The 26,363-nt window shown below is 45.4% G+C and overlaps 2 protein-coding genes across 4 annotated transcripts; both read right to left on the bottom strand.

Annotated features, from left to right (window-relative positions):
* Positions 1–342: 342 nt before the first annotated feature.
* On the bottom strand, positions 343–13,101 carry FBXL20 (F-box and leucine rich repeat protein 20). Of its 3 annotated transcripts, none has more exons than XM_053453525.1 (15): positions 12,368–13,101; positions 5,826–5,887; positions 5,553–5,607; positions 5,370–5,444; positions 5,107–5,201; positions 4,598–4,666; positions 4,227–4,322; positions 3,900–4,026; positions 3,590–3,664; positions 3,310–3,443; positions 2,369–2,429; positions 2,247–2,291; positions 2,085–2,141; positions 1,574–1,786; positions 343–1,166 (listed from the first exon to the last, which is right to left on the bottom strand). In XM_053453525.1, the coding sequence occupies exons 1-15, from the start codon at positions 12,407–12,409 to the stop codon at positions 1,059–1,061; spliced, it is 1,314 nt and encodes a 437-aa protein (XP_053309500.1). In that variant the 5' UTR covers positions 12,410–13,101; the 3' UTR covers positions 343–1,058. The 3 variants fall into 3 exon arrangements, with proteins under 3 accessions (XP_053309500.1, XP_053309501.1, XP_053309502.1); XM_053453526.1 differs by having other exon boundaries at positions 3,310–3,440; XM_053453527.1 differs by lacking the exon at positions 12,368–13,101 and adding an exon at positions 12,114–12,303.
* Positions 13,102–16,040: 2,939 nt separating this feature from the next.
* Positions 16,041–26,016, bottom strand: MED1 (mediator complex subunit 1). Its single transcript, XM_053453768.1, has 17 exons — positions 25,918–26,016; positions 24,513–24,623; positions 23,975–24,053; positions 23,505–23,559; positions 23,096–23,228; positions 22,775–22,803; positions 22,580–22,654; positions 22,329–22,403; positions 22,147–22,220; positions 21,955–22,044; positions 21,568–21,682; positions 21,313–21,437; positions 21,043–21,161; positions 20,463–20,664; positions 20,263–20,358; positions 19,723–19,828; positions 16,041–19,391 (listed from the first exon to the last, which is right to left on the bottom strand). Exons 2-17 carry the CDS (start codon positions 24,597–24,599, stop codon positions 16,133–16,135), a joined length of 4,719 nt encoding a protein of 1,572 aa, XP_053309743.1. The 5' UTR covers positions 24,600–24,623; positions 25,918–26,016; the 3' UTR covers positions 16,041–16,132.
* Between the last annotated feature and the right edge of the window lie 347 nt (positions 26,017–26,363).

Here is a 26,363-nt window from a genome sequence, read left to right as displayed (position 1 = left end):
GGATATTAACAACTGATCGATGGTGGTCGGTGTGGAATTCTGTTGTGGTATTCGCTCAGATTTGACATTTCTCTTTTAATATATACATACATAATAAAACTTGGATGCACGCGTGTACACGCACACGCACACGCACACGCACACACACATAGAAGCAGTACATAGCCAAACAAAATCTTACATTTTTTTTTATTTTTACTCATGTAATTGGCATCATTATCACATCCACACGAGTGTGAGGAGGGAGCTCCCCATAATATCATTAAAATTATATTGTACAAAGTCTATATATATTTATACATTTATATAATATAGATTTTTTTTGTGGTTTTCTTCGCTTGCTTTTTTTTCTTTTTTTTTTTTAATATTTGTGGGGAATGCGTTATGAGGATCCGGAGACAGTAAGGAAACGTACCATCCCTTTGTTGGAAGGAGATGGGATACGGTGGGTGGAGGACATCAAAAAGGTCCATCGAGTACAGCGGAATTTGAGTTCCTGAGTCCGTACGCAAATACCCCTCTGCCGTCGAACGATCGCAAGGAATAAAAGCGCCCCGTGTCTCTTCCCTAATTCAATTGCGAGAAGCTCAGAGACGGTAAGATGACCACCCTCTCTTCCAAAGTACGACAAAACACGTGTGCCTCTTCAATGTAAGTACATCTCATTTAAACAGGCTATGGGGAGACGGTGGTAGGTGGAGGGGGGGCGAAAAAGGAGCAAGGACCCAAATGTGATGACTTCTCCCTCCTCTTCTTAGCAGCTGATCCTCTGCTTTAAAGACCGATTAACTCCTGGAGTGCTATAGGATCCCCCAGCTGTCCAAGTCACTTTCCAACAGTCTTTTTTTTTTTTTTTTTAAATAATAAAAAAAAAAATAAAAAAAATATTAAAGGCTCACGTACACCACCACATTTTAAGTGTAGGAGAGCACTTGAAGGGAGGGCATTCTCCGCTCCCTTTCCCCGCCACCCCGGTCGCATTGTGCGTTCTGTCATAAAGAGTCCATCTGGAATCCCACGCAGGAAGGGAGAAGAAGGTGGCCAAGAAGTCTCTTTTCTCATAGAATGGCACAACATCTACAGAAACGCTGCCGGCTGCCTCCCACCGAGGGAGGTGGAGTGACCGGCGCAAAGTAGGCATGGACTTTAATGTTTGGTAGATGTGTCTGGAAGAGAAACGGAAGCAATGGTAAAGAAAGCAGTTAAGATCATAGTAGATTCCCAGCGTTCCTAATGAGGCATTAAAAAGCTTCTCCCAACAGGATCTAAAACAAAAGTCCTTTAAATCCCTCAAATCCCACATATTTCACTGTTCTATATACTCAAATAAACCAATATAATGGTGTTTGGTAATTAAAACAAGCAATTTATAAATGTTTTAAACATTAGGCTAAACGGGAAACAGCAGGCAGAGATGTCGGCTTCTACAAGGCGAACCTTTAAAAATATCTCCAAAACTACTTTAAATGACAAGCAAAAAAACCCCAAAACACACAATATAGATAGTTTCACTAAATTTATAAATTACAACGCAGCAACACGTCCCCAAAGGACAATGCTGTTTTCTTCTCACCCGTAGCCTTTTGATGCCGGCTCGCGTAATCTGTTGACAATCGTACAGCTCGATTCGCTCCAGACTCTGGCAGCTCTTCAGGTGCTCCAGGGACGCGTCGGTAATTAAAGGACAGTTGTCCAGCTCGATTACCTCCAGTCGGTCGTGGGCACATGCCCCGTTTCCAAGATGGCGTATCCCGTCATCTGTGATTAACTCACAGTGCGACAGACTCTGCAGAGCGAAAAGCTTGGTTACAGACGGCTTTTCAGGCATTTCCGCCAATATAACCGTGGAGCCATTTACTAAGTATCTGTACTTATCTTCTGAGCACAGGACAGGTCACTACTGGTTAACCCATTTCCTGGTAGTAACTATGAGACATCCAACGTTCGACTAATAATCAATGCCCTCCCAGGTATCAGAAGCGTCCTCATCAGCCATAAAATCCCATACAGACACCGCATCTAGTCTTGTGTACCACTGCAATTCTTCTAACGCCTCCTCTTATACCCCAGTATTCGATACTTACCAAAACCTGCAGTCTCGGACAGTGTATGGAGAGCTGGATAAGAGTGCTGTCTGTGATCTAACACAAAACATGTTAACACGTTACAAGGGGGGACAACTTGGAACCCACAGCCAACGCTAGCGAAAACGTTCAATGGATTAATCCAAGCACAGAACGGCTCACCTGGACGCACTCCTCCAGATCCATCTTCTCCAGCTCATGGCAATTCTGCAGGAAAGAGGGGAGTTAAAAGCCGGAGTGGAGATACAGACAGATAGGGACTAAAAGAGGGGAAAAATCCTTACTTTGGCTAAGGTGGTGAAACCCAGATCTGTCAGTTGTGAGCATCTTGCCACTTCAAGTATTCTGTTTAAGATGAAGACGTTTTTATTTTAAATGAAAGCCTTACAATCCAACCCCTATGTAAACGATCGCGCACGTAATCATTTGTGCAATGTACCCCGTTACACCGCATGCAAACTGCGGCATGAATTGCTTAGCCGCGGATCCCATGGGTACTGGCAATAGAGTCCAGGAGTACGAGAATGGTTGTGCAGCAGCACATATGCTAACAGAACACTGATAGAACATACATGTAATTCATTCCCGCAGCACCTATCAGTCACCTGCCATTGAGTTAATACAGGAGTGCTACGAAGCGTGTCTTACGGCAGAGATAGTCAGATGGAGGAGCAGCATTATTCATTACGTCTGATTTCTAGTTCCAATAATTTAATAATGCTTGCGCTGATTTGCATTCAGTAAAATGTACTAAAATATGTGCAAAAAAAAAATGGGGGACAAGACTGTCCCTTTAAGGCTATAACTTCTGTAGTCCTTGGCTTCCTCATAAGTATCCAAAGGGTTTCATGTGTCACCGTTAGTAAATTCTGCCTAGGATAACCCAAACAACTAACAAATCAGCCACTGGATGAAAGGAAGAGTCACCATTCCTCACTGCTTACACTGTTGGGCATTTCAGGTGAAAAGTCAAGTAAAGCCTTGACCCCAAGCAGCCTTCTACCATAAATGAAGCAATCATGGACTCTTCCCTGTTACCAGCTGTTGGAAAGCACGGTTTTCTGCTGTTAGTAGATCCAGAAAATGACCAAGGACACCACCGTGCGGGTATTGGCATAAAATCAGATGTGCTTACTGCCTTAACCAACATGGGCTAAATGATCTACAAGCATCTTGCCCGAGTTCAGTAACTATTCTTCACTATGCGGGGTACCGAGCCCATTACCTGAGACGGGGGCAGTTCTGTCCCAGGGCATTAAGAATGGAGTCTGTGATGTTGGAGCATCCAGAAGCGCAGAGAGACTGGAGCTTGTGGCATCCGCGGCAAATCGTGATGAGCCCATCGTCCGTGATTTGCTGCTTAAAACAAGAGGCAGTAACAGCTGGGACATGAGAAGAATATGTACCCGCCAGGGCCGGGACCTCTTATACGCGTCTGTATATATTATAAGAAAGCGACAAAACGTATTTATATATATACTTGCCATAAAACAGTGGGAACTTACTGAACACGCCTGTAAATTTAATGTGATGAGCTCCGGACAGTGAGACCCAATATATTTGAGAGCTTCATCTTCCAGCTGTTTAAAAATATATATACTGTTTGATTCCACAGCAAAAAAACAAAACAAAAAGTAGGTAAACATATTCAGCACAGCAGCTAACAAATTACCCAACAGATAAGACTGATTAAAAGGGCCTGTTGTATAGCGACACGTAGCTGACAGGTCCGATCCATTATATATTTATATTATATACACACATACACCATATAATCTTTAGTTTAGCATATATAAAGGGGAGGCGGTGTATTACCTGAGTGCAACCCTTGAGGGACAGGGATCGAAGCCCTCCACATCCTTTAACCAAAGCTTGGATGCCATCTTTGCTGATCTGATCGCACCACGAGATGTTCAGCTGTTCCAGGAGAGGGCAACCCTCACTATGAAATGGAAACTAGTGATGATATGTACAATAAATCCCTCTTTACATACATTTATCGGTTTGTTTGGGTCTGTCAATTCTAGTTTTGTCATATCATTTGGTTGACACTATATAAGGATGAATAATAATAAATAATAATAATAATAATAATAATAATATATACAAATGTATACAAGGCTAAGGTCTGTTTTCCCTCACCTAAGCGCCTTAAGGGAAAGGTTAGTGATAGACGTGCAGGACGCCAGGTCCAGATGCCGCAGTTTACAGCAAAATTTACTGAGGCTTGAAGAGGTTCTGCAGAAAAGAAGCAAAATCAGGTTTTCGTTAAATCATTCATCACAACACGGTAGTTACTAGACTCGTGCAGCCATATTCGGGCGAACATGAAAACGAACACGAAGAAGAATGTACACGAATATTCGCCCGAACGGAACACAGGAACGGAGGAATATTCGCGGAATACGAAGATCCCCCCCCCCCACGAAGACGAAGCCCAAGTCCAGTAATTATTATATAATATTGAATACGGATAGAGAGTTCATGCGTTTCTCTTTAGAGAAGATACTTACGTATCTGTAATCTTGGTGCAACCGTTCAAATTTAAAACCTCTATGTTACGGCAGTTCTGAGCAAAGGTTCTGTTATAAAAAGAAAACAAAAAAGGGGAATAGATTTATAATCTGAATAAAACAATCAGTGGGTGGTGAGAATTGGGAAAATAAACAGGAAGAAGCAGCGAAATATTAGTCCTATGACCGTCAGCACATTATTGCATATCCGGTTTTTCCCCGTAGAGACGTTAGAGATTGGCCGGCACCTGCCCCCCCCCCCGGGGTTGAACTTAATACGATGCTTGCCGTCTACGTCTTTCAGGTCAGACGCTTGGCCATCCAGTGGTATCTCGTAAAGGTCATACAGCGGCAGTTAGCAGGTAGATTGTAACACATATCACACACGGGATGTTTCTTTTCTTGCCTATATTCATCGGCATCATATTTATGTAAACTTTGTAAATCAGGAACATGGAAGGGCAATGAGAAGAGAAGGTGGGGGGGAAGCCAAAGGATGTGTCTTGTACCTGAGAGCATTATCCCCAACGCCGATGCATCCTCGCAAGCTGAGTTTACGTAGAAAACCCCCACAGCGCTTGGAGATGTTTTCAACTACACGGCCCTGAAACATTAAAAAGGGAGATTAAAGACAGAAAATAGAATGGCGCCCAAGACACAAAGGGGAAGGCGATATAAACCAGAAAGGAACAGGAGGCAAATCGAAAGAAAAGCAATGGAGGAGTCTGAGATTCAGGAGAGCGAGAAGTGAAGCTTTTTGTACGCTTGGTACCTCAATGTCTCTCTGAAAATCAAATAAATCAATTCTCTGCCAGTTGCTACCATCAAGAGCAAGGACGTTCCAGGCCTAAAAACCAGAGAGAAGGGAAATCAGTGACACGCTGCCCAAAGGCATCAGGTAGACCGCATGTTCGCTACGCATTCGTCCTCCAAACCCATCATCCTCTTCACGTACCCTTGACACCTGAGCACATCGGCACAAGGTCACCACGTCCAGGAAGGAGAAGATCCTGTGAGGGAAGAATAGAGGTTACTTGGATGAGAACCCAACCCTTGATTTATGAACGGCCACCAGGCCAAGACTATACTACGTCCCAATAATCGTATAACCGGACTCAATATCACCACGGACTTAAGAAGAAGGCTTTGTAGAATATGAAGCCTCCTAAAGTCACCATTCGGTGGAATGATGGCACCTCTTGCGATCGGGCACATGGTTTCTACTCACCGAAGTAAAAGCTCTTTGGGAAGCTTTTTATTGATCAGAGCCTCATCGTTGTTTGAGAACATCTAAAAAAATTAAAAAGGGAGAGAAAGAAAACATAATCAGTAACAATCTCAGCACACAATCCCCTATCTGAACATTAAGGATAACATCCAGTAATACGTTTCTCACCGTTCATAAACCATACACACCAAATACAACTACGTACTACTACCCCATGTTAGTGTGTATACCATGGGAGCAGCCATGGGAGCTTCTGGTTCTCAGGCTGCATTATTATTCCTCCCCATTCAAGGGTGGGGTTACGAGAATGGAAACAACATCAGGACGGGAAACGGACTAGACATGCTAATGTCAGATTTTGCTAAAGATCTCAATTTCCCTAAGAAATATATTTCCATAGAACAATGATCGACAAAAACAAACACATAAGCCCTGCGCCCTTTAATACATTAATTTCATTATGCCAGAAGCTGTGGTGGCAACGGTTACCCTTTAATAACACTGCGATGTACCCCTCCGCGGGGCAGCTTATTACTCATTAACTATAGGCCTGGGTAAGCCGGCCATTTGTAGCAGCATCTATACCGGAGTGTCACGGTGACAAACATTTCTAAAAAACATTCTATTATAATAAAAAATAAATATATATATATATATAATGAAAAAAGTTATTCCAGTTCAACTTTTGAAGTGGTCTTATAACCGTAACAGCTAACGGAACGGTCCAAGTTAAGAATGCATCGTGTACACCCGCGAAGACACACTAATGTTCCGGAACCTGACCACGGTAACACCGCCTACGCCTCGTATAACCGTATAAAGGTGAATACAAGAACAACACGGGTTGTACGCTCTATTTTGTGCGCTGAAAACAAACGATAATAAGTGTGTGGCTGATATGACCGATAAACTTGTTTTGGAGGCTACGTTTGCATGATAACGATTGTGTTATTTTTCAATAATATTATCGTTCAATGACAATAAGGATATTGCAAATGGCCAAGTGACATCAGCAAAAACAGGCAGACTAGAGGGGCCGAATGGTTGTAATCTACCGGCTTGGGGGAGCCATCTACCCCCCCCCCTCCATAATGAGCCAGGAATTGGATCAAAGCGGATTGGCCAATGAAAATATTTCCAGAATAGTCATAATTTAGATGACAAAAAAACCCCCCCGAAGAACAAAACTGAAAGAACAATGGAAAATGACGCATCACATAAAAAGCCTAATTTTTTATTTAATTTTGACTTTGATGACAGCGGTATAAAAGGATTTATTGGTGACAGAGTGAGAGAGAGTCCTGTTTTAGCAGAGAGTTTGGTCTCTGAATGGGAAGCGGGGAACGCTCCTGGAATAGGCAGCTGCTTAGAGCAACTTTTGGCATAAGAAGACCCTCAGAGGTTGAAGGAGAGCCTTATCCACGTGAGGTGGAACCCTCCTAAAGCCATATTAAAAGAGGCAATTATTTACCCTGATATTTATGCATTTACCCCGCTGTCAACGAGCAAACTGCCTCATAGTCTTGTATAGTAACAGACAATTTAGTTATTATGAGGCCGGAGTCATAGAATTAAGGGTAGAAATTGAACTCGTACGAAGAGCTTTTATTGGAGGGTTTGATTGCGATTTTGGCCCCGTAAAATACAAAAAATAATGAGACTAAACAAATCCTACGGATTTAGCTATACATTGTACATGGCCAGACAGGGTTGGGCCTTCATTATGTATGATGAAGTCAAAGGGCTGAAACACAACTCTTCCTTTAATGAATAGAGCCTGATGAGTATCTAGAAGCTTGTAGAGATAGGTTCTTTCTTTAGATGTCACAGACCACAATCTGTAGACATGGGGAGAAAAAATGGAGTATTCAATAGGGTGCAGATGACTGAAGTCTTGATGAGGGGGATAGAAGGAGCGAGAGGTAGAAGCGAGCAAATCATAATTAGCGCAGAGATGCAGAACGGAGAAGCTCTGTAGGACCTCATGTTTGAACATCTATTCCTGTTGAGTAGAGGCTGAAGTTCACAGGGACATGCAGGCAGTGGTTTGATGCCCATAAGACACCCCAGTGACCCTTAGCTTTTTGTTGAGGAACGGCACATATATAATCGGCAGCGACTCCAGACCAGCTCAAAACCGCTGGGCATAGCAGGCCACGGGCACAGCTTAGAGACTACTGCAACCAAACCTGGACAGCTGGCACCGAAAGAGGACAGAAACGAGGATCACCCTGTAGTTTATATCATGTAGTCCTGGGGTGAGATCCTAAACACTGCAGGGACCAAAACCGTAAGACTGCCGAGCAGCCAAATCCAAGCCACCAGTAACTACCGACTACATTTCGCATGGATCTTGACTTGTCTTAGTAAGTGGGATAAGGGGGTGATGAGCGCTTTTGTTCCCACTTTGGCCAAAGATTTATATGGAGTGTGGGCTACCAGCTACTGTTATTACTGCTTATGTATATTAATAGGAGAGCTAGACGAATATTCGAGCAGACGATACCTTTACCTGGAGAGTTTTACCAGGTATCGAGGTGGACCATATAGATAGTATGTCCCAGATGGATTTCCATTATTTTATTTTAATAGTAAAAAAAAAATCACGTATGTATAGGACAGTAGTAAAAACCCAAATGCCGAATACTCAGCATACGAAACATGCCATTAATCTCAATTATTCCATTTACATTTGCCATCCTACACATTAACCTTTAATCTTTCACCTTCAAGTCACAATCTCTCGTTCTATTTCTCTTCTCATTATCTTTATATTTTAAACGTATAAAAACGTTTCCATCAAATCGCCCCCCCCATGAGATAGCGTGTCACGGAATATCATAAAAACGGTCGCCTGCGTACGACAAATTATAATATACGTAGAAACAACATACAGAATTTACTAAAATTACACTTCATGGCCAAAAGCAGGTGGACACCTCCTCATCGAACGTATCATTCCAAAATCAGCAGCAGCATTCATTTGGAGTTGGTCGCCCCTCGGCTGCCATAACAGCCTCCATTATTCTGGGACAGCTTCCCTTTATGTGTTGAATTGCTGAGGGGATTTGCTTCCATTCAGCCACAAGAGCATTAGCGAGGTCGGACAGCGATGTTGGGTGATTAGGCTTGGCTCGGAGTCAGCATTCCAGTTCATCTGGCGTTAGAGGAGGTTGAGGTCAGGGTTCTATGCAGACCAGTCAGATATTTTCACATCAATCTCGATATAACATTCCTGCATGGACCTTGTTTTGAGCACAGAACCATTGCCCATTCTGTACCGGACGAGAACCATCCCCAAACTGCTGCCACACAGTCATAAAAGGGCAATGTATGGCGTAACAGTAAGTTGTCCACTCAATAGAGCTAAAGGTCCTGGGCCAAATCATGAAGAACAGCCCGAGACCACTTATAGTCCTCCAAACTCTATAGCTTTACTATGTAGTCAGGGAAGCTGCAAACACGGGGCATTCATCAACCCCAGAACCGTTTGTTGGACTGCCAGACGGTGAAGCGGAATTCATCACTCCGCAGAACACAATTCCACGGAGGCAAGCTTTAAACTTCTCCGGCCTTCTGTTAAGGTTGTTTGAAGCTGCTAAGCCTTGAAAATCTCTCTCGTAGATCTCCTGAAGAACCGTTCTTGTGCCATACTCTTTAGCACTCAGCAGTCTTCTCCGTGCTGTTGTTACTCCTAGACATTTCCACTTTACAGTAACACCACTAACGACCAACCACGCAGCTCTAGAAGAGCAGAAATGTGACAAACAGACTTGTTGGAAAGGTGGCAAACTAGGACAACGCCACACAAACTTTATTGAGCTCTGTAGTGCGGCCAACTCTACCGCCACGGTCTGGATTTTGCGTTTGTCACCAATGGACGTGGCCAAAACAGCCAGAGCAGCAAGCCGGACGCGGTGTCCACATTCTGTCGGCCATATCATTTATTTCTGGTGACGTTTCCCCTTCATGCAGTGAAGACGTCTGACGTGACAGAATCACATTGGTAATGAAAGTGGAATAACAAGGTAGACGGCTTCTGTAGAAGAATACCTCTTGCAGTTTAGTTCTGACAGATTGTTCTGTTCTCTCCACTGTGTGGACAGCAAACTTTCAACCCAAAAGCTGTTATTCCTCTTTTCCCCTAGAAAAACATTCTCTATCTTATGCAAGCAAAAGAATCAGCTGGAGTTTTCTAAACGTGACATCTTACAACATACAACAGGACTGACGGTCCTATAATACCACCGCCTAATCACACAGATCTCTCTCACACCGTCTCATTGACAGCCAAGGTTACTAAAGTTGTGGCATTTGGGAAGTCTCCTGTCCCCATGTAGATTATATACGGTGACTTCCCAACGGAGAAGCACATTTGGTTTCCTTGTATCGTTGGACTCAGGAGTTATCATGCGTTACACAGCTCTGGTACAACTCCCAGTAGCCTTTGTGTAGAAATCCAGTATTTAAAGTGTGTATACGGGTTGTAGCTCCATACGAAGTCATAAACATCACTTAGCTTCTCATTATCCGTGTATCAGATTGACGGAAGTGCTTCTTTATTACAGCACCATGCGCGTCTGCCCCATCTCTCGCTTTCTTTTGTTCCAATTTGCCTTGGACTTCTTCTTGATGGAAAATATACTTTGAAGTAGACGTCACCGGGCACCCAAACTCTACCAACCCCAATACTGAAGTCTCCCAAAAACAAAGAAACATAGAAATAACCCATTACCTTAGCAACCAGCGTCTGTGGGGCTCCCCACCAAACCTAGCTTCAGATAGATCTTTGATGATGGATCATTCAAACCTTGAGGAGCATTTACTGTAAATTAAAGACCGATTATACTCCTGACCAACCTTCCTCGATCGTCCTAGGGTACTGGGAGTGGGAGGCTACACCCTGGGTGCAAATGCCAATCATCAAGATATTTGGCTCAAAACCCTCACTATCGGGGCTTCTTCTCTATTTCCCATGAATGGTCCCATAACCGTCCTCCTTACTGAGATATGAAAACTATGTTACCCGGCGCTATCGCTGTATGAAGCAGCACCCAGCCTGGCATACCCAATATTCATAGCGCCATCACAGCGGGTAAAGAGCCCTGCCAGCTGTACTCATCTATCGTGCATGATATTAAGTCCACATATATTAATAAGCAAACCATGTTGGGATTGAAAGCTTGACTGAGGAGCTAGCTCTCCTTTCTCTAGGTCCTACCCGCTATTTTTCAGCTGGCTGTCATGCCGGCCGAGGGCACGAGAGTCACGCAGTTCCTTACAGCGACATTCATACTGTCTGGGTGATTTCAGACAAAGGTATTTACGACGCGAGTTAATTACCTGTCTGCTCGCAGCACAAACCAAGCAAAGTGCGGAGCGGCGATCCTGTGATCCGTCACCGGCACGCGTGTCCTAGGGGTGTTTATGAAGCCCACCTACCCTCAAAAGCCACAACAGCCCCACCTGCCATCTACAAGACCACCTGTAGATCTGCGTACTCCTGCATGCCGGCTATCAAACCTCTTCACTATAACTCAGATCTTAGCCCTCCACGCGCCCGCCCGGGATCCGCTCCTCCATACAGGGCTTTGGCACTCGGATCGAGGGCATAAAGAAGGATTGGCGGAAAAGAACTTCCATCCACCAGGCAAGACTGAGATCCTACAGTGCCGGGGATTCTGGGTAGGTTCATGCTGATCGGTTCGACGCCGATCACCTCTTTTTGCCCCTAAACCCGCTTTATACACGGATCCCGTAGAGCCCCTGTGCCAGGCGGCTTTTAAAGAGGCGCAGAAGACAGACAGCCGCGCATGGACGGCCGTTTCATCCTCAGCGGGACTCCGGTTACCGGGCGACTGCTGCACTTAGATTTTAATAACGTGTTAATTCCGACATCTCACCGGATCTTATTCACTAAACGGCGAGCTGCGTCAGCGCTGTCACACCGGCTCTTCCTGAGCCCAGACGGTAATCGCGATGTCACAGATCCACCCAACGTTTAATAGCAGGGCGCCAGGCGGGTCCACCCTCGCTATAAAGTGACTACAAATACACCCGCGCCACGTACAGCCCCTCGTGGCGTGTCAACGACAGCGAAACAACCCCCCCCCGTGTAACAACCCCATTCTGCCTCTATATAACTATGACTGACAGAAACCCCACACAACATCACAGAGTAACACAACTTTCACACCCTAATCCAATGGCAGACAACCATCAGCCCTTCTAGTCTGCCCCTAGGACGTTACCCATATGCCTGCCCCATGTATGTTTAAATTCACTTACTGTGTTAACATCTACCACCTCTGCTGGGAACCTGTTCCACGTATCTACCAGCCTATCAGAGTCCGTTCGGTATATGAGCCAGACCAGACTCTCTGTTCAGTGCCATCCTCCATTGCAGACTCCCCTCCCAACCTCACAATCAGCTCGGTGTCTCCGCCAGCTCCCCCGCTCACGTACTACATGGGGGGCTCACAACTCGACCCCCTCCCCGCGTCACACACAGCCCCCTCTAACCAGACAGCTCGGTGTCACACCTCAAACCGGCTCTTGGTCACCCCGTTCATCTCTCTCCTCATCGGGGCGGCTGCGGGCGTCACCGAGTGTCTTGGGGGTCCAAATCCCCCTTGTACCCCAGATGACGCGGGTCGATGAGCCCGGATTTCCCGGGAGGGTCTTCAGACGACCTATCGCGGCTCCCCGGGGTCTTGGCTCTCCACTCCGGGTGTTGTCAGAAGACGTTACCGGGTGAGGTAGGCTCCTGGGTCCGGTGTTAACGGGCGTCTACGCCCTGTTTGTTCAGAATGTCCAATGGACGGACCCCCTGGGTGTTACCGGGGATCTCGGCTGCCTCTGGCAGAAACGTCGTCGGTGTTATTACCGGACAGACCCGACTCTTCTCCCGTCTCCGAGGCCTTTAACTTTAGCTCAAAACAATAACACCCGCACCTGCCAGCATCGACGCCTCTGATTGGACAGTGAGCGCAAGAAGAGGCGTGGATTACAAGCTGACAGCTGATCGGAGCCTTGAGGACCCAACTAAAAACCAACCACAAATATTCCGAGCCGCTCGGGACCCGGGGACCTCAGCCCCCTCTGTTTTGTTTCTTTAACGGAACGTGAAGTCTAAAATTGGGCCCCCAGGGGCCCCGATCCTCCCCTCCTCCTTTTGTTGCCGTCATCAGCCAATAGAAACAGACCATGGGGTATTTAAACCTGACGTCATTACCGCGGGAATCCTTAGAAAGGGGACTGCCAGGGATTTAAAGCGCCAGCGCCACCGAGTTCCAGATGGAGCTGGAGCCGAGGGGGCCGTTTAATGGGTTAATCCGCATTATCTGCCCCGGGATTTTAATTTCCTTCTCTTAACACGTCGCTAAAAGGATTTACCGGGGGCTTCAGGGCAAAAAATACAGCAGGCACCTGAAGCACTAAATGCTTTAGGAGGACCAGGGCTTATGCGCTTATTTATACAGGACAGCTCCAAAAAATATTACATTATTCATTTAGATCGATAATAAAAACTAATAATAAATAATACTGAGGGGTTAGCGAGGGGCCGGGGCAGTCAATGTCTGACTGTCGGATGCTGCAGAACAGTCCACTGGGGAGGCAGTATAGATAAAGGCGCCAGAAGACCATAATGCCTAAGCAGTAGTCCAGTCTGGTACCAACGCTGGTGACATAAAGCGATTTCTCACGGGAACAAAAAAATGAGGCTTCCATCCGAAGCACGACCTCCACCGGCAGGTAACCTACTTAAGGTCGCCGTCTGCGCCTGCACGGTAATGCCCGGCAACTCACAGGATTGAGAGCTCAGCGCCAATTAAGTTCAACTAATCCAACTCGACTACTGAGCACGGCAGCAAAGGAAATCTATCCCTCCGGAGAACGCTAATGTTCTCAGCCAACGTTTGGCCGGACAGCGGCACAAAAGCCGAGGAGACACCCGAGAGCGGCGACTCCTGTAATAATCGGTAACGCTAAGACTATAAAGTATAAAACATCTACACAGCGTGCATGATAAAGCCTCTATAATCATTCGTGAGATGCCACAAAAGGTTCAAAGCTAATTGATCGCAGGATAGGACTGATTGCCGACATTAGGTGTCGGAAGTCCTCGGACGTCAGCAACGATTGGCTGTTTTCATTACTGCATTTCTAGTGAATTCGCTGCAAGCAATTTGGTAAACTGGTAGAAACCTAAAACTTCAGAGATCCAGATAGCGTTATTAACAATCAATGATCTAAATAGATAGCGGTGATAAATACATAATCCGCAACTTCACCAAACCCCCATATACCCCAGGAGCTGGCCTAACCGGTTTAGTAGGAGAGAGGGGCAAGTCTGTCCTGTGGAAGGGGCTTATTCTCTAAGTGGCACGTCATGTGAGTCGAAGTCATTTTGTATCATCACGTGCTTCTCTTAAGAGTCGGTGGGTCTAGAAGCGATTGTTGACACGAGACAATCCCCTTAATCAAATAATGCATACTGAAGTACAGTCATTAATCACATACCTTTGAGAAGCTGCAGCCCCAGAGCTTTAGCGCAATTCCCGTCCGTAGACCCATTTAAGCAGCCAATCTCCTGCAAGCCAAGTAGTGGAGAGGAGGGAAAGGCACAAACGGATATGGGGGGGGGAAATCCTCGATGCAATAGGAAGATTAAAAGGACCCCCCCAGCTATCGTATGCATTAAAGTGCATATGATGGCCAGAGGGTCCCGTTAACATGCCTTCTGCTGCTTAATGACATCACGTCCGACAAAGAGGAAGGAATCGCGGACACGCCAAGGTAACACAAACACCTAAAAAACCCCAGTTTATCCCAAACGTTTTTTATTTTTTGTACCAAACATTTTTTGCGACTCTTTTCAAAAAGCTGTCAACTAACATAACAAAAAATAACAAGAAAAAAAAAAAGAATGGAGTATTTACAAAAGGAAATCGCGCACTTATTTACATGAAAAACGGGAATATTAAAAATAAAATCAGGAATACAAATCGGTAAATGGGATGCTTAAAAAAAATAAGGCATTTCTTTAGAATCACGGCGGATTTAACACCGAGTGCAACAAAACCGAGACGTGCGCCTGTCTGCTGGGCTCTCCACATATACATGAAACCGGCCGACTCACCGGGGGCCGGATTAATAAATCAATGCATGGTTTCCCCATGTACACATACATTGGGGGGGCTACATTCACGTGACTCACACGCGCCGAGGCTTGCTTTATACTACGGGGGGGGCACCCTGTTTCTTAGAAAGAACATCCTAATAATTAAAATAAATAATAATAAATCATGCTGTCTGTTCTAAAACATTTTTTCAGGTGGGAAAATCACCATTTGTGGGGCTTTATCGGTACACAAGGCTGAAAATATCCATTTCTCTTTGTAGCGGTGCTCAGCGAATCAGATTTCTCTCAAAAAACACATTCATAAATTGGAATGTTAATGGTTTTTACAAAAAAGTCATTTTGTGCAGGGGAGGTCTCCCCCCCCCCATTTGGAGTCCCTTTATGTAAACCGGGAACCAAGCAGAATTTTTTCTTTGATATCCGGATAAAAAAAAAAAAAAGCAAAACTATTTTTCCTTTTTCACTCTTTAAATAGAGGGTTACCGATATTACCCATTTTTAAGGAAACGTCATTATATATATTTTTTTTGCACTTGTAAATTTACACTATAGCTTAGCAGAAAAACAAAAAAAAAATCCTCAACTTTCACTATAAGCTGAAGGACGGTTTCAGAAACGCTATAAAGTGCCCCCCCCATTTAAACGTGCAGCAGAGATCAGTGGTTTGGTTACGATGTATCGGGGACAGCAATACTTCCCGTCTTCCCCGACGCAGGAAACAGAAGCACAGATGAAGGCCTAAACGTTAAAGGGATAGCCAACAGATGGCTCAGAAAAAGCTGAACTACGACTACCATAATAACACCGACCAGGAAGGGGGGGGGTACGTTAATACTGCTTTAATGATCACGTGAGCACCGCTATAAAAGTAAACGGCTGCTTGCCTCCGCTCCCTACCAGGGAATTTGCCGTATGTAACAGCAATTACCTTTTTAAAGCTGAATACTTTGAGACATTTTTAGATAAAGGTTAAAATGTTCTACTTTAAAACGCGTTGTAATGATAATAAAATAGCCAACGTAAATTTAAAACAGAAGAAGTGGTAAAAAAAAGGGGATTTAAAAATACTAGAAATTGTTGCTTTCTGTGCCAGCTTTGCAATGTAGCCCTTCTGGCACCAAATGGAGAAGTCAGGCACGCAGCCACCCCACCGGGACGGTTCTTAGTTTCCTATCAGAGCCACGTCCATTAAGTCGTCTTCTTCGCCAATCAAAAAGCTAGGGCTGGGCCTGGCCCCTCTGTCGGACGATAACAGGGAGCCCGTGCCCATGGTCAATCCAGGGTCAGAGGAGATGGGGGACTTTGACCAGATTTCTGGCTTCATGCTATAGGAGGATTTCTTCTTCTCCCGCTCCCTCTCCTTGTCTTTAAGTCTCTTTTTCTCCTTCTTGTGCTTTTTGTGTTTTTCTGCACTGTACTCTGGCTGCGTCCTGCTGCCCCCACCTCCTCCATCATCTGAGCTGGGGCTGTTTTGGTAGGACTTCTCAGCTATGGAGGAGGAACCCGACTCGCTTTCACTGTCCAGAGTTTGTGGCGTGTATGCTGGAGATTTGTTGTGGCTTGGCGAGCAGCGTTCATGTTTTGGGGTAGAGCCACTAATCAAAGGTGAGCCATAATTTTTGCCCATCTGAGATCTCATACCTTCTCCACTCCCTTCTCCGGGCTTTTGTAGCGTCATTTTTGACTTGATGCTGGGAGACCCTCCATCATGCTTGCTGATGATAATTTTTGCAACACCGGTGCTCCCAGAGCCCTTAGGGTCCCCTCCTCCTTTCTTAGAAGGATCAGATGGCCCACCAGAAACTGAAACTTTTGACTTATCCTTCTCACTTTTCTCTCGTTTTGCCTGGAACTCACCTCCAACTAGACCGTGTTTGGAGGACATGCTATGAGTGCTGGCAACAGGACCGGCACCACCTCCAGGACCATCCATTGCATCCTCAGAACCAGAGCCTCCTGTGCCTACCCCATGTTTAAGCTTATCAATGACCGCTGTAAGGGAAGGCTTCTTATTTCTGCTTGGAGACTTTCCCTTTGAACCACTGTGGATGTTCTGGGAGACGTTGGAACCGCCTGAGAAAGACGACGAGGAAGATGAAGACGAGGAAGACGATGAAGAGGATGACGACGAAGAAGAGGAGTTTGGCTTTTGGGCGAGAGATCCTGCAGACACAAGTCCAGAAGATGACTTCATGTTGGTGTTAGAAACTCCACCCAAATGAGGTCCCCCCGAGCCAATTGGAGACTTGGCCTTCGAAGAAGGAGGAGTCCCTGGCATGGGTTTCATCGGAGATGACAACTTATCAGAGCCTCCCGAAGGTCTAGAATGTGAAGGAGAAATGTTTGGCTTAGTTAAGGTGGGATTCATTAGCACAGATGGTTTCCCCTGAGGTTTGGTCTTGCTGCCCCCTGAACTGCTACCTCCACTGCCTACCCCATGCTTTGTGATGGGGGAAGATCCTTGCTTGCCCATAGACTGAGAACCGCTTTTAGACTGGCTGCCTCCAGACCCACTCTGGCCAGAGTACATTCCACCTCCTGAGCTTCCCATCTTCATCCCAGAAGACCCATCCGATTTGCTGCTTTTGACCTTCCCGGAAGTAGAGGATGATAATGAAGAGTGGCCGTGATGACTTTTGCTGCTGGAAGAGCTCCCTAAACCACCGCTGGTGTACTGGCTGTGGGATGATGGTTTCCCTACACTCATTGTTCCCTTAGGGATCTGAATTGTGATTTTAGGTATGGGTGGAGTGGCCACACCAGGCGGAGTCTGTGATCTGCCTGAAGTCCCTGGAGATTTTGAGCCCCCACTACTTGTTGGTGGCGTGAAGGGCCGATTGGTTATATGAGAGGGTGATTTGCCATCAGGCTCTGTCTTTTTGCGCTTTGCTGGCTTATCCTTGCTTTTTCCATCACTAGAGGGAGTTCGACTTCGTTTTCCAGACTTTACGTCAATCCCAGTAGCTTGGATCCCACCGCCGCCTGCTCCCCCATTGCTGTTCTCTTTCACCCTTTGCTTCTGTTGTCTGTCTTTCCCCAGCTCCCCACTCAAAAGAGGGCTCTGGCTCCCACTGTGCGTTTCCAAGATATCCACCCCACTTAGTGCTTTGCCCCCGCCACCTGCTATAATGCTAAAGTCTACTGTGTCTCCTCCGAGTCCCATCTTATATTTGCCATCACCTCCATCAATCGGAAGCCCTGCCACTACACCTAGGCTGGCTAGAGCCTGTCCAGGAAAGTCCTTGAAATCGTGGTCTCCGCTCTGGCTGCTGTCGTCATTTAAATCGTCAGTGAAGCCACTCTGGCTCTGACTGTTCAGCAAGTCTGGGTTGAAATCTACACTGTTGAAGAAATTATTAGAGGAATCGCTGTTAGGGCTCCCATTGGCCTCTGCAATGAGGTCAGCGGCGTCAGCGTACGGGTTGTCTCCGCCGCCTCCTCCATCTACTTGAAACACATCTGTGTCAAAAAGGGTGCTCTGAGAGTGTCCAGAGCTGGAGGAGTCTCTAACTGGGGTTCCAAGATTGGGACAATCCTCCCCAGGTCCTGGAAGCTTAGATGCTTCTTCTGCTATGTCAGAGAGTATGTCTGTGACGTCTGGGATAATAGCATCCGTGCTAGGCAGCCTCACCATCCTTTGCATGCTAGGTTGAGCGTGGGGAATGGGTTGCTGGTAAACTGTTGGCGGTGTGCCGCACTGGCTAGGTGCAGGTGTGATGTGGGGTGTGTCCAGAGCATCACCTGCCATGCTGACATCAAAAATAGGGTTCTGGGAATCAACGTCCATAGAAAAAAGCTCCCTTTGGAAATCATCTTCCGTTTGGTTCTTCATCTTCTCTGTTCCTGGTCTTGGCCTCTTTTTCTTCGGTTTTCCAGCGCCAGAGGGACCTAGATCTGTACGTGGAGATCCGGAAGAGTTCTGCCTCTCTAAGGGGCTGCTGCCATAGATGGCAGTGAAGTCTTGTGCTGGGTTGTCCTTCAGAAGGTTCATCAGCATGGGATGGTTCTTAGTGTTACTTGCTGGAGAGGAGACAGGGGGCGGTGTGTGATGCGGAGGTGTAGGACTCGATCCAAGAGTCCCACCGACACTTCCCGGTATCTGCAGAAGGCTGGTAAGAATAGGATTTTGTGTAACTTTGCTGAAATCTTCCGAATGGCTTGTTGAATCATGCCTTTCCTTCAGACCCATGCCAAAAAGGGAAGCAATGGGCCCTGGGGGATATGAGCTTGTCGGAGTTGTGATGCCACTGAGGCCTGTGGAACCAGGGGTCATGCCATAGCCTGGGCTGCTTGCAGGAGGGAGGTTCTTTTTCACCATGTCCTCCACTGTCTCGGCAATGAGCGACAAGGCAGGTGTGTCGGCCTGGATGGTCTCTGCCTTTCTGCGGATGGCTCTCATTGTCACCGGAATGGACATGCACCTGCATGAGATTAAAGGAGACAAAAAAAACATGAACATGTAGCATTCACTGAAACCGTAATGACACAAAGCAGCTTCTAATATTCTATAGAAAAATATGTCTGCGATCGGAGAGCGGTAGTGACAGCGAGACAATTCCACAAAATAAACCCCCTATAATAAGTCTCGCAGGCTGCCAACAGAGCAGGATTCCCCCCATAGACACGTTCTCCAGCGGCTACATCTAGACTAGCGGCACAGAGATCTCCCACGAGACGGTGAGGTCTATCCCAAAGAAAATGTGACATATACACAGATTACATAACAAAACCCCACACGCTGCATCTACGCACCTCTGAACCACTTTGGTGATGAAATCGTCCGTACAGATGAGAGCATCAGACAGCCCCTTGTACAGCTTGCAGTTCACATGCGTGGAATCTTGCACATCCATCACCACTGCAAGAGACGTCACATGCACGGCTCATATTTACACACAGAAAATAATAGTGAATGTCATTAATGTGGAGCCGTCACGCACAAAGACATTAGCTTAATGGTACGGTTTTCTCCAAACTACCAAACGCCTACAACACTTGTCTTTCCATTAACATTGTTAGATCTACTGGAAACTCGAGCACTGGCAGCAAAACTTAAATAACTAATCACTTTCTTGTAGGTAAAGTAAGTTCCTACTTCATACTAAGGCTACAAAAAAACAATGACATCACACTAAAGGCGGAGGGGAGGAATAAATACTTATTATATATATATATATAGAAAAACAACTAAAACGAGTACTCTGTGATTTCCATAAAAAAATTAAATCATCCTTATTATAGTAATTGTTATTACTACTTTGTAGTCCAATCGACACGCCAGGTTTTACTTACCACAAACCAGGGAATCGTTAACGGGATGTTGGAAGGAGATGCTGAAGGAGGAGTCGGAGAGGGGGGAGACTTCAAACTGGAGAAGCCCCGGGCAGTCTGGAGGAAAGAATCAGGGATCAGTACATGAACCCCAACATGATGGGGCACGGCTACAACAGCGCCAACGGCTACACATGAATCCGTTCTGGCCGGCTACGTACCATCTTTTAGCACTGTCCGCTTGACACAGCTTCCGATCAGCGTGTTGCAGGCCACTTGGTGCCGGATCAAGCTGAGGATGACTGGAACTCTGCTTGGGTGCTGGAAAGGAATTTTACTCAGCAGCGTCCCCTGCAGGCTCCTTCCATCGGGGAGAGGGGCATCTTTGTTCAGGAAATAACAGTGTTGCTGACCGGGGAGAGCCTGGGAATAGCAAGAATATCATTAGTAGAAGATAACAGACATGTTAAACGCCAACACGTCCAGCACTTCAACGGAGCTTGGCAGGTAACGAGAGCTGCTCTAGAACTAATAGAGAGTTGCAAGCGGTGAAATACGGTGTTAATCAAAATACACCCAGAAATTGTTACAAAATCACTTTCTTATCCTTGATGCTCTTTTATTGCGGGTACCAGCACGGCCACAGATCTAATAAGTAGATTTTTTTCTAGAATTGCTTTCGTACATCCATCAATGTCAAGAGATGAAAAGGTGAAGGTGGCATTACCGATGCAGCAAAACCCAGTGGCACCTCTGGAACGACGTCAGCCTTAGTAAACACGTCACAAAGAACATACATACCGCATAGAATCGCATGTTGTGGTTTAAAGGTCCCGGCTCCTTCTCTTTTGCAAGCTCGAACTGGGTGAGGAGTTCATAATGAGGAAGGAAAGTAGGGGGTGTTTCGAAGAGAGGGATACCTAAGAGGGAACGGGTCAGAACATAGTCATCTTTGTGAAAAAAGCTCTGTTTTACGTAAAGTAATTAAGGCGTGTACTCCAGACAGAAGATTCTGGGTTGTCTTTGTATGTGTGTTTATTTCAGAATATGTATAAGAAATACGTTTCTTACCTGTGCAGTTCTGGATTTTCTGGATAAAGGCTCTGGATACCGGGATGGGCTGCGGGAATTTGAGGAAGAAGCAAGCAGGGAGGTCCACGCTGTTGGCATTCGTGATTGAGGAGAAGGAAGGAGTTCTGGAGAAGAACAAACAGGTTACTTTCATTCAGCAAGTAGACCTTCATCCATGGAATATCCACGCTCAGGCCACAGACACGGCTGCGTTCACCCATTAATGTTATTTTGGCCACCAGCCATTCATCTTACCCCTTGTTGTCGATTGGGTGCGAGCCCATAATCAGAGGAGCGATGGGTAGTTTGTACATGGCAGAAGTGGCCTCTATGGTGACAGATACATTCAGACCAAGAGAACGAGGAACTGCTGAAGAACGAAAGGGAGTCACATGGTATGAGTACATCCAACACAATGCCTGGTCGTGTGCCAATCGGAAATGGAGATATTGCCATCAGCGGCAGCGAAATCAAATTCAACGTGTGCCCTGCAGCCATTAAAACCAAATGCACCAGCATAGGCTGATGGACGTTCTCCATCTCACATACACCTTGCACTGAAATAATCATTCTAATAGTCTTAACACCCCGAATCTAGAATACGCTACGTGCGGATAAAGGAAGTCTGCGCCCGTCACTCACCGTGACCTTCAGGGAGGGTTAAGGTTACTCCTGTGACATCATCAAACAAATCATACGGAGAGACGTAATACTTCAAATTCATGACATGGCCTGTTTAATTAAAGGGGAAGAGAATATGATTAAAATGAATCCCATTCCTAATAATCCTCTACACCAGGAGGTACAGCGACAACACACAAGAGCTGCTATTACCTCCACTCCTGGGAGTCAGGTACCCGACCGTGCCCAGCAGGATTTTATCCAGCACGCTGGCGTTTGTGGCCTGCCTGGGAAAGACACACAATTAATTACAATAAATGTTTTCTTTCCCATCGGTTTAACCCCTCTGCCGTTACAATTTTACCTGCCAAATCCATTTCCCAGCATCTACTTACCAGTACATAGCTGCCATTTTTGTGAGGTCCAGTTCAAGGGACTGAAGCGCAAGGTATATTTTTGTCTTCAGTTTGCTGTAGATAAAAAAACAAAATTAATGATTTATATATATTGATTCGATAAAATAAGGTATTGCGGATACTAAAGACTCAATTATTATTATATTTTTCTGGACGGAAAAATGGCGGTCTGTACAGGCAGCTATAGGCACACATTCTCCGCATCCCGCTGCTATCAGATATTTACTTACTTGTCATCTCCTTGCACCTTGTACAGGTTCACCAGGCCCTTCAGATGTTGTGAGAAATCCTCAAAGTTCTTCTCCCTGCAACATAATAATTAATGGGGAGGAATAATCCTGCAGATCTTCATAACAGCATATAACATATATAACATATTCACACGCCCCAGCAAATACAGGACAGAATAGATAATATTAACATACCTTAGCTGCTGAACCAGCTCAGGACAACTCTAGAGAGGGGGAAAAAGAACAACAGTATATTATTATTTTGTAACTTGAGTGGAAAAATTGAGGATTGTTTGTAGAGTTGAAAAATGTATACTGAGGGTTCGCATTAAAGGTAATGTTGCCAGGCGTAATGCATCTTTTAAATATCATTAATATGAAAATTCAAATAAAGTTTAACAATCATACAGGTCATGAGACTGATAGAAAATTATTATCAGCCGATGCCGATCATTGAAGTTACAAATAACAAAAGTTAAAAGAAACCGGTCGTTCCGCCAAAGCCCACCTACGTACCATGGGGTTCTCGCCGTGATGCGCCACCGTGACGTCACACAGCTGCCCGTCTGGATCCAGGTGAACCTCCAGATAGAACATATCTGAGCTAATGTAACACTCGGTGCCGTTGGGGCTCAGATGGGACGTAAGCCTGGCCAGTAGACACAGAAAAGATCTTGTGAACTTTAGAACTACAGGGACAATGTGTCTTGGCGTTCGAGAAGCTGGGGAGTCACTGTACAGAGGGACCCCGACATGGTTTTCATGTTTGGGGGGACAAAAGTCTTGCGCACCTTTGCTTAACGTAATACTTTGCTTAGGTTTTGGTCTAGGTTAAAACGCACAGTTAAGTGGTAGAAACGTCTGGTGGAAAACCCTTGTCGCAAGCTGCCTTACCCACCACATGACGCGGGACCCCCCTACTCACCCATTCTGTCTCGCTATGGATTCCAGACGATCAGTCATGGCAGAGAGAGAAGACACTAAAAAAATAAATTAAAAAAAAAAATTAAAATGTAATTTATTAATGCTTGTTAGTCATGTTTGTAATGTTAAATTATTTATAATAAAAAAAAAAAATAATAATAATAATAAAAAAGGTATCCAACCACTTTATAACGGTTCTGCTCTTTAATGTGTTAATATTTATTTAGAATGTAAGTTCTATGGAGCAGAGACCACCTTTGCTAAAGCATTTGTACCTAATAACCCTATATAAGTTCCTGTATAGCTACCATACGTCCTATGCAACCGCGCTGACTGTGCCTCATCTTTGTAAGCTATTGAAGCACTAAGTACATCGTTCAGCGCGTATACACAGATTATACATTATATTACAAAAAAATACTTTTCAGAGAGCGGAAAAGAACGTGAGACAAGATCTTCACAGCATCATACCTTTCAAAGCCTTCTGGAGGGTTTCTAAGCAACCGATAAGATGCTGATGTCCTCCCGACATCATTCCCGTCCGTTTCTCCTGCGAAGCGGCAGAGAAATTAATCTCACAGAACAAGATAACCGTTTGAAGATATTACCTCCAGATTTTGGTGGATAGAATTCTAAGAAACCTTTCATAATGTCTCCCACTGATTTCTGAACATGTCCGCTGAGGGTCTCGTTAGCCCCCCTGGAACTGCGGCACAAGCCAATGCCGGAAGTGGCTGGCAATGATTATTATTATTATGGCCAGTGAGCAAGCAGGCGGTATGATGAAAGCAGCCAAAACCGACATGAAATCCGGACAGCAGATAAGGCGGCATTTCGGGGAAGCAAGCTGGTTTGTGAAGACCGCATATTAAAGTACTTAATATACGTTAATCGCTGATGGAACACTATACCGTCCCTTGTAGCGCTGTCGATGTGCAGCGTTTTATAGCCTTTCTTTGCGATAAATTGTTCACTTTGTTAAAATCCGATAAAAATAAGAAAAACTCACCATGATTTGCCGAACCAGTTTTACGGTTTCAGGCCAGGGCCGGTTCTGGCTGTACTTGGCATGGAGCCGCTCTAAAAGGGAACTCATCTTCTAACTGGGTCTGGGATCCTTCTGTAAAAAGTTATATGAAAACAAAGCGTCCGCATGAAAGTCAATTCTCCTCACTTGCACAGCGTATAGATCCATACGAACACGGATACGTTTAATCCCCACATGAACAGCACGGCCAGCAACTCCGACCGGTTCCTGCCCTCCACCAGCTCTAGATAAATCTTTTCTGCGTTCTCCGCGCCATCCATGAGGACATTTTTCTTCCTTTATGTAGCAAACCATTTACATTTAATATACACATCAATAAACATGGATGATTCATCTTATACTCCTGCCGCTTGGAGCCGATCTTCTCCATAATCAAGAACCTTTCCACCTCTTTCAGTTTCATTCCGGAGTTAATCACGAGCTGTGGCAGGAGAGATGCGTCTGAGCGCCTTCTCCCTACTAAACTTCATGATGGTCCAACCCTGGTAAGCTTCTGCTGCAGGAAAAGCAGGGCTGACCCTGTATAATGTATAGTTCAATCAGTGGGATTTCTATAATGTCCCCTTACATGTTGACTATTGCATTATACAGGGCCAGATCAGCCCGTCTTGCTGGAGAAACCTGCCAGTGTGTTGGCCTTTCAAATTGAACAGTGAAGTGAAGTGAAAGAGTTAAAAACACAACTCATCCTTTTCTGAATAAACCCTTTTGTCTCAAATCTGTTCAGCTCCTGATCCCAAATACACTTATGCGCAGAGTGACTTAATTCCAGAATCACTTCTAGCATTCTAAGATTTGTTATAACGTGATATATAACATACATTATCACACATGTACAGGATATATACATATATACATATATATATATATATATATATATATATATATATATATATATATATATATATTCCACAGCGCTGTACAACGGGTAAACAGGAAATAGCAGGCAGAGGGTACGGAGAGAAAGCTGCTGTCACTTCCGATTTAAACTCAATCAAGAAAGTCAGGCAGCGGCTGTCACTCACAGCTTTGACTTTTACCAAAATTGGAGTCTCCCCCCCTTCTATTCTGACCACAAGCAACTACTTCCTGCACTCCCTTCCCTTCTTCTGTCTCCCCCCCCTCTCCTTCAGACATGATTCTACACATCATCTAACTGCCTCCACTCAATGAACAGCCGTCTACTCCCCCGAGTGGGTTTCCCCAATTCAAGTCACTCGCCACAGAGGCACCGATCACACCTCTCCCCCTTCTCCACATCTGAAGTTAGCTGCAGCACAGAGGGTGGCCCTGGCTGCATTCATGGCGTTTCCTCCCGCGATCTCCCCTTCGGATAGCTGGACCCACGAAGCCCTCTCGCACTCACTTTTGAACCGGTTCCGCAGATGGTCCCCTTACACTGGAGCCCGAGGCCTACTCCTTGATCCCAGTACCCGGAACCTCAGATGCACATCCAGCCGCTGAGAACCCATAGATCTCGCGAGATTTCAACGGGACTAAGAATGCCAACTCCAGACACCGCGAGAGCAGTACTGGCCTGTCTCGTCACCATGGCAACCGTGAAATATGTAGTAGGCCTTCGGAGTTTGCATGCTGCTTTGCGTATTATGTGTTGGCTCCCTGAACGATCAATTTGTGAAAGGCAAAAGTCATACCAAATGACATATATATATACATATTTATACACACATATATATATATATATACACACATATTATTATTATATTATATATAAAGCACATACAGTGTTATAATTGTTACCCAGGATCACAGCCATGTTGCATAACTGTACATACTAACCCCAATCTTGGC

The sequence above is a fragment of the Spea bombifrons genome, chromosome 13 (genome assembly GCF_027358695.1).
Source record: "Spea bombifrons isolate aSpeBom1 chromosome 13, aSpeBom1.2.pri, whole genome shotgun sequence".
Lineage (NCBI taxonomy): Eukaryota > Metazoa > Chordata > Amphibia > Anura > Pelobatidae > Spea > Spea bombifrons.
This window is presented reverse-complemented; position numbering and strand designations above follow the sequence as displayed.

Bases quoted from the DNA above. Each gene is read 5' to 3' on its own strand.
- FBXL20 (XM_053453525.1), bottom strand. From the start codon at position 12,409: ATGAGGAGAGAGATGAACGGGGTGACCAAGAGCCGGTTTGAG. The intron at 3,444-3,589 runs GTAAGTTCCCAC...TCTTGTTTTAAG, and splicing joins TAAATTTACAGGCGTGTTCA to CAGCAAATCACGGACGATGG. The intron at 1,787-2,084 runs GTAAGTATCGAA...TTCGCTCTGCAG, and splicing joins GTCCGAGACTGCAGGTTTTG to AGTCTGTCGCACTGTGAGTT.
- MED1 (XM_053453768.1), bottom strand. From the start codon at position 24,599: ATGAGTTCCCTTTTAGAGCGGCTCCATGCCAAGTACAGCCAGAACCGG. The intron at 23,229-23,504 runs GTGAGTAGGGGG...TCTACTGGCCAG, and splicing joins TCCATAGCGAGACAGAATGG to GCTTACGTCCCATCTGAGCC. The intron at 20,359-20,462 runs GTACGTAGCCGG...TCTTTCCTCCAG, and splicing joins GCGGACAGTGCTAAAAGATG to ACTGCCCGGGGCTTCTCCAG.